Raw genomic sequence first — 8,047 nt, forward strand, 5'->3', positions numbered from 1 at the left:
ATCAATTATTCACTCGTTCATGGTATTCGGGTGTCAGCAATGTAACTAGAAGAAATTGATACTAAATTTTTCGTTCTACTGTGGTCCGAACTTTGGCTAAGGTTAAACAATTTCTTTTTCCCCCCTCGTTTTTCGTTCGCATTGAGAATCACGTTATTTAAGGCTGCTAAGTGAAGAGAATAAAGAAACGAACGAATATCGTTCGTTCAGGAACATGTTATTCTGTATGGACAAAAGCAATATCGAGTAATAATTTAAACGGCGAAGCGCAGTAGCAGATCGCACGCGCGAATCCTTTGTGATTAATTGTTGTTATCGCCTATATCGCGGGTGAAGTAAATAAATGAGGATTACAACGCACTACGCAGACGCGTATATAATCCAGTATGAAGTTTACGCGAAACTTTTCCGCGTTTCTGCCTAATTGCGCGGCAATAATTGCCCACGCACGGACATCACCGTCGAACTACTACGCGAATTTATTACACACTCGTTCAAGCTCAAATCTTCAAAACCTACCAAATGTTCAAACGCGATAAGGATACACACAGCTCTTCTCCACGAGCGAATACGTTATAATTAATATTTAAAAAATTATACACGCTATTTTTCACACACATCATGATTTTATGTCATCAACATCTAAGATATCGATCCGGTAGGATTCTTGTTTGAGATTCGTAAAGCATAGTTTCGTAAAGAAAAATTTGCGATCGGGAAATATTATATAAATGTGCACCCATTTGCTACGATAAACAAATACGCATGTATATTATTATGACACATTTGCACGCGCGCGCGTTTATACAGCCAGAACAGTAATACATTGGCGCAAACATAGCATGGCGAAATATCAGAATTCCACCTCTCACAGAGTTGATATCGGTTTTTTTTTAATTATTTTTTTGTACACTCTTTGTTCTTCGACTAAGAAAAAAAGATATATTAAAGTAACTAATTTAGTGTTTCTTCGCTGCGCGACACAAAATTACGCGTTTGATTTTCGTTTCCTCGAACACAAGAACCACTGACAGAGGCAATTTGCAAAAAAAAACGCGATCAGATGCCCTGTAGCTCTTCCCGTAATATGAATAACTCGAGGCTATCGATTGAAAGCTCGCTAGAGCCCGATAGTAGGTAGATAAGCAATTATGAAACAAGTATTTTTCGGGCGCAACAGCATGGTCTATTCCCAAGATCACGTGCTTCACTTTCGGAGGTACAATACATACATCTGGTTTGAAGACTTGCGTGACCATTTAAGAATTTTCTATATTCGTGAACAACTTATCAAAATTCAAGTTGTACGCACAAGTTCTTTTTAGCTCTTGTTGTTCTCAAAATGTCATATAATAGGCTGAATAAGTAAACAACTCAAATATACCGAGTGCAATTTTTAATTCTATATTTATCGGGAAATTATTGTAGTAACTTCAGGGAATGAAGTTAACGGATTGATGTTCATTTAAATTTACTTCTAATAGTGGAGCGGAAAGTTTCACTATCAAAACTTGTTGTGCAAGAGCGACAGGCAAAATGAAAAACCCCAAGTGGACACCAAGTTTTATCGTTAAAACTCCCAGAGAGTAAAACTGTAAGATAAACAAACTATCCTAAGTGCGAATTCACTTTCCATCTACAGGACACGTACAGAATAAAGTTACTCCGTCGGTTTTTTTGGCAGTTAGATATTCCGAAAGCACTGCAAACGAAAAAGGGAGCACGGACCAATCGGTTGAGTCTCGAGTAGAAAGATTCTTGTTTGGCGATCGCGTATATCTAGTCTTAACCCTGACTTAAGGAGCTAAGTAAGACGAGAAGGTCCCATTGGAACTTAATAATTTTCCGCACGGAAAATTGAGTTTGTTTATCTCTTTTCTGTTGAATTCTGTTACGATTAGTATGTTATCGTATACGTTATCGTTCACAATATTAACGACATTGCGTTCGTCACTCATGGACTTCATCATATCACGACGCTCCTTTTCGTTACAACTCAATAGCGCTTGTATACAAACTCATTCACTGCCGACCATAGTGCACTGTTGTCTTCACTCTCGCTAGATCTGAATGGCCAGACGAGCGGCGAGTTGTTCGTACAAATAAGAAGCGGCAGTGAATGCGTTAAAGCTTCCCTATCAGGCTTTCGAGATGTGTCCCGAGGGACACTCGTCGTCCTTTAAATCATGTTACTTGTGTTAAATAGAAGCTTGCTAAGCGATACGTTCGATATTATTAGCGGCACGACGGGCGACGACGGTCCATCAGGATACGCACGAATATAATATATAATATAACCCCACATATACAATATGTATATAAGCTATATATACACTCACAACGCATCATGCTATTCTAGATATATGACAATGTAATTACATTTGGCGTATGTTCATATGTGCCGTTTACACGTAACCGACAATTGTTAATATTCTTCCTACGTGCAAAAGTGCGAACTTCAGTAAGGATTTGCTAACCGTCGAACTAATCAACGTCATACCTGAACTCCACCGAAATTATCATTACTATAATTATCTGTACGTTATGTGATTCTTATCAATTTCTATCGATACGGACGCAGAGCAGTGGCAATCGCGTAGGAAAGGTTTGGCAGAAAGTGAATCTTTCGAAAATGTTTCTTCCGTTCAATTGGCGCTCATAACATAACAATTATCGAAACGCGAACTGCTGATTCACTTTCTCAAAAGGTTCATTATTTGCTAAACGTGGTTCCATAATTGCAAAATGTTATCAGTCCTTCAGTTAGTCCTTTGACCAGCCACAATATACGTCCGTATCTTTGATACAGGTTTCCGTTTTATACAATATCTATATATATATATTTATCGCGTAAGGGTATATTGAATTATCTGCTGCAAGACTGTAATTCAATTTGATGCAATTTAGAATGATCGTCTAATAATTTGAAATGCGTGCTCTCTCAAATCCAGGTTATATTGCATTACGTAAATTAATGTAACGCGACTTTAACTAAATCAATTTTTCGTACTCTTTGTAATATCTTGACAGTCGTGTGCTATGTCAATGTCCGTTTAAACCAAAGAAATGTGAATGTCTTACGATCGCGTTTTTATTTTCCTCGTTCATGATGATTTGTTACGTCATCGCTCAATAATGAAATATGCAAAAGTTATAGAATTACATACAACAATGCCTTTATTTCGTTAATGAAAAGCAAGAGAAAGCTTTTTTTTGCATTTGTTGGAATTCATATATCAAATGGACCTGCGACGTGTAACATGACATTAACAATTTAAAATTATAGATTGTTCAAAAAACGTTTTATTTTTTTATAAAAAATAATAATCAATACGCTTATCATTTACTGAGAATTAATCGCTCTTATCGTGCTGTAAAATAACTCTTTCGAACATTCTATTCTTCTAAAATCATGTTATATTATTCCGAAAATGTATAAATCATTTCAAAATTTGTAAACGTATGTGCAATTCAACCTGTTTGTATTGCGTATTTTTTTAATGCAGAATGATTTTGACACTAGCAGCTTCGCATTGCATTACTATTGAGCTATAAGTAATTTAAGCTTTGAGTAATTTAGTAAGCACGTTGTGGTGTGTTAATTCATAAAAATGCTAACTGAAAAAGACTTCTTTCTAAATTTCTTACATATTTTAGATCGATTCGAATGATTCTGATTTATTTGAATAATGTTAGACTATGATAATTCGACAAATATTGTATGTTAGGCTTGATGACGTCTTATTATCGACATCGGTGATGCAGCGAACGAGGAAAACCAAACTTTTGGGCATAATTTCTGTGATTCACAGCGAAAGGATCGCGATAGCGGTAGAGAGGAGCAACGGCAAACCGCGAAAAAGCTCGACGGAATGGCATAGCTTGCAATGAGGAAACTTGCAATATAACAAGCAATAACTAAACCCCTCTTAATTCCATATATATTAAACGATTATGTGGATGCTTAAACGAGGATTTATTGAATTATAAACGAGCAAGCCAAGGGATAAGGTGAAATACCAATTTTACATATTCTTACTAATCGTAAACGATTACAGTACATATAGCGACATACTAAATTATACGATTATGTATCGACTTAAAAAAAAGAACAAAAAATGATATATATATACATAAACGATAGGCCGCCCGCGAAACGAGCGGGCGAGCAGACGCTAATCTAATCTACGTAAGTACGTAAAAGTTTCAATTTTACACTACCGATAATAATGACATAACGATAAGACTACATAAGATATATTGATGATTTATAATAATAATAACGTTGTACAGAATATTTATGAAAGGCCCGCTACTGGGAGGAGAACCGAGGGTCCTCTGCGCGAACGTTAAATTCACGATCCTGTTGCGTTGAGAAATCGACATATTCGTTCAATCGTTCGAGCATGATTCAGAAGTCGAACGCGGAGAACATCGATTCTCCGTCCAGCAGCGGCCAGACTATAATGGATGTTTTGTAAGATAAAAACAAAACGACCGCGGAGCGCCGAGGTTGCGATTCGAGGAAGCGAATCGATCGATTGACCCGGTCGATGGAAAGAAACCCCGGGTCCGTCGGCGGCGCTTTTCTTAAACGGGGCAAGGGAGACACACGAGATCGTTCGATTGCGCTTACGCACTCGAGCGATTATGATGGAATCGCTCGGTCCCGGGTTCATTCAGTTGGGAAAAGCGAGATAGGAAACAAAAAAGATAGAAAGTGAGAAATTATCCGCCACGAGGCGCACGAGCGAGGGCCGATAATCTAATTAATTGTGTATGTATACAAACAAAAAATAAATATAATATTGCGATTATAAATATTAAACTAATAAAGAATAACAATATATATTATACCCCTCTGTACATATAAATATATATTATATGATACGATGATTATATTGCGATATATGATTTATTATAAATATATATATATACATAAATATAAATATAACTCACATGAATTCTCTCACATTATTATGTTTATTATTGTTTACTTATGATTATTAAAAATTATTATCATTGCGACGAGGATAATGACGAGAAAGATGATGATGATGATAATGATGATGATGATGATGAGGATGATGATGATGATGACGACGATGATGATGATGATGATGATGATGATGGTGATGATGATGACGATTATTATTATTATTATTATTACGATAATATTATTAATATTTAAGAAAAGGTTCACAACGTGCCGTGTGTATGTGGGAATAAAATATATAATATAATGGACATTGTTCAATTCAATCTAACGTCTTTGTGGTTTATTACTCCCTACCTTTCAACCGATATACCGATTACGAATTGTACGAATTGTGCACTCTTTTCTTATTTTATTTTATTTAATTTAAAATTATAACAAGAAATTAGGAATTAAGCAATATACGTAACTGCCTAAAAGCGTAAATATAGCTAAAGATATGTCCACTCATACGTAAATGTTTAGATTTATCGAAATACGTGAAGCTTCGAGTGAAGAGGTTGTGTTCACTTTGTCACAATTGTATGAATGTTTGACATTTTATGAACACAAGGATGAATTGATTAAGCTAGCGCTATGGGTATCAAAGCGAACAGCAGCTATTACGCTAAAAAAAAGAAGTAACGAAGCAGAATAAAAAAAATCAGCGTGACATTAAACGATTATTAAGTTACGATTTGTTCTGATCAAACCAGCTGTTGTTCTGCTCAGGTAATTATCCAGCGTTATCATGACCAAACAGATTATTATATCTATTATATTAAGTATTATTAAGCAGAGATTGGATTATCCGCGCGCGTCAAGCGCTGTTTTAATTTTTCTCCAAACTTCTCACCTCGTGTGACGTCATCTCCAAAGTACGTTGGCGAGTAGCTGCCGGATGATTCGCGCCTATTTCCAGCTGCAAAACACACTGCTCACACTCTTTTCATCCTAATCCTCGTAACCCGCGTATTGCGATTCGCGTATTTACGTTTTCGCGCACGGAATATCAGTGAAATACGCGATTTTGTCGCGATTTTGAAAGGGAAAGTCGACAGTCGAACGACACCACCGCCGTACCGCGCAAAGCGACGTGATGTAGGACGTGACTGCGCTCGTTTCGAGAATCGCAAGCGTCGACTATCGAAGTATCGAATGACTAACATGGCCGCCGCCCGGCGCACCGCGAGGGCTGACGCTACTACGCTCTCTATTAAACGTGATAACGTGATAACGTGATACGCAAGTTGATCGCGAAATTCGACTCGCGGCTCGCCCTTCGTGATATCGTTCGGGCAAAATGGGAATCTTTTTCTCGAAGAAAAAGCAACCGAGCCGTGTCACCGAGCAGGACAAGGCGATTCTGGTAAGGTGTCTTAATCCTTTTAGCGCTATTCCTGAAACTGTTAAATCATTCTCTTATCTTTAGTCGCGCTTGACTGTGCTCGTAAATTGTTAGTAATTAATACATTTATAAAAAAAAATTATTGCCAACAAAATTATATTGAAGACGGTAATGTACAAACGTTGGAATTGTGCAGTGCATATTATAACCTCCAAACTGTCAGAGACGCATCTTTTATGTTCGCAGCAAGTGAAACAGACGAGGGATAAAATAAAACAGTACCAAAAGAAAATTGAGCAAAGTTTGGAGAAGGAACGATTGCTTGCGAAAGAACTTTTAAAAAATGGAAAGAAAGAGTATGTATCTCTTTTTAATTACTATATAATTGCATTTATTTATTCTGTATTATATTCATTTGTATTGTAAATGATTACGTTGTGCATGTACAAATTAATTTTTTAACAATTAAAATTATTAGTGATGTAAGATTAAGGTCTTGTAATTTCTTTTATAATTTTTTTTTATTTCCTTTGATTTGTTTACAATGTAACTTGAACTCAGTTTAATTTACTTTATCTTTTTAAAGTGCTAAAAATTAGAAAAGATTGAAAAGTAAGTTACACCAAGTGTAAAGTTAAGCTACATTGGACTTTTTTCCATAGATTTTTGCTTAATATAATATTACATAATATTGCTCTAAAATTATTATGTAATTTTTTCTTACAGACGTGCATTACTTTTGTTACGTAAGAAAAAATATCAAGAACAAGTTTTGTCGAGGGCAGATGGCCAAGTAGAAAATCTTGAGCGCATGGTCCATGATTTGGAATTTGCTCAAATTGAGGTGAAAGTTGTTGATGGCCTAAAAGTTGGCAATTCCGCATTAAACCAGTTACATGCTTTGTTGTCTATTGATGAAATCGAAAAAGTTATGGACGAAACGAGAGAGGGTATTGAGAAGCAAAGAGAAATAGATGAAGTATTATCATCAACATTTGCTGCAGAGGAAGAAATTGACGAAAGTGAGATTGAAGCAGAATTGGATGCATTGATGGAAGCAGATATCAATGAGAAAGCTCCTGAAATACCAAAAAATGTTTTATTACCGGACGTGCCAACAAGACAGCCTACAGAGGATTTGGAAGAGGAAGTGGAAGAGGAAGAGCCAAAGAAGAAAAAAACGAAAGAAAAGATTCAAGAACCAATTGCAGTAATGGCATGAAATCTTTAGGAATTTACTTTAGGGATAAACTTTTGCTAAATTAAAACTTTGTGCAATAAGCTATGTATATATGTACAGTAAACAAAACACGTGCTATAAGTATAGTTAATAAAATTTATCTACAAATCAAAATTCTAACTCAAACTATGATTTTTAACATTTTACTGTATATTATATAAAATTCATTATGCAATGTATATATTAACTGAATATTAAAGTGCAGTGATGGAAGATGTATGGAGCAAATAAATGTAATTTTTCTATATATTTACTCTTGATATATGATTCAGTTTATACTGTTATCTATCGTAATAGATATATTTCTATCATAATAGATTTCTTGATGGGTAAATATCTCAAGCTTCTTTTTCAATAATTTATTTAAATATAATTAACTTCAATGATATAAATGATTTGATTTAGAAGTAATTATAAGATACAATTAATAACTGTATGAGGAACATACAGGATATGAATTATAATTTTATAATAAGTTAAAATA

The 8,047-nt window shown here is 35.3% G+C and overlaps 1 protein-coding gene across 1 annotated transcript; it reads left to right on the forward strand.

Annotated features, from left to right (window-relative positions):
• Nucleotides 1–6,124: 6,124 nt before the first annotated feature.
• On the forward strand, nucleotides 6,125–7,810 carry LOC105830433 (charged multivesicular body protein 6-A). The gene is made up of 3 exons (XM_012669744.3): nucleotides 6,125–6,344; nucleotides 6,570–6,679; nucleotides 7,050–7,810. The coding sequence occupies exons 1-3, from the start codon at nucleotides 6,279–6,281 to the stop codon at nucleotides 7,543–7,545; spliced, it is 672 nt and encodes a 223-aa protein (XP_012525198.1). The 5' UTR covers nucleotides 6,125–6,278; the 3' UTR covers nucleotides 7,546–7,810.
• Nucleotides 7,811–8,047: the final 237 nt, after the last annotated feature.

The sequence above is a fragment of the Monomorium pharaonis genome, chromosome 3 (genome assembly GCF_013373865.1).
Source record: "Monomorium pharaonis isolate MP-MQ-018 chromosome 3, ASM1337386v2, whole genome shotgun sequence".
Lineage (NCBI taxonomy): Eukaryota > Metazoa > Arthropoda > Insecta > Hymenoptera > Formicidae > Monomorium > Monomorium pharaonis.

Coding starts and splice junctions, on each gene's coding strand:
- LOC105830433 (XM_012669744.3), top strand. CDS start 6,279: ATGGGAATCTTTTTCTCGAAGAAAAAGCAACCGAGCCGTGTCACCGAG. Junction 6,345..6,569: donor AGCAGGACAAGGCGATTCTG/GTAAGGTGTCTT, acceptor TTATGTTCGCAG/CAAGTGAAACAGACGAGGGA. Junction 6,680..7,049: donor TTAAAAAATGGAAAGAAAGA/GTATGTATCTCT, acceptor TTTTTCTTACAG/ACGTGCATTACTTTTGTTAC.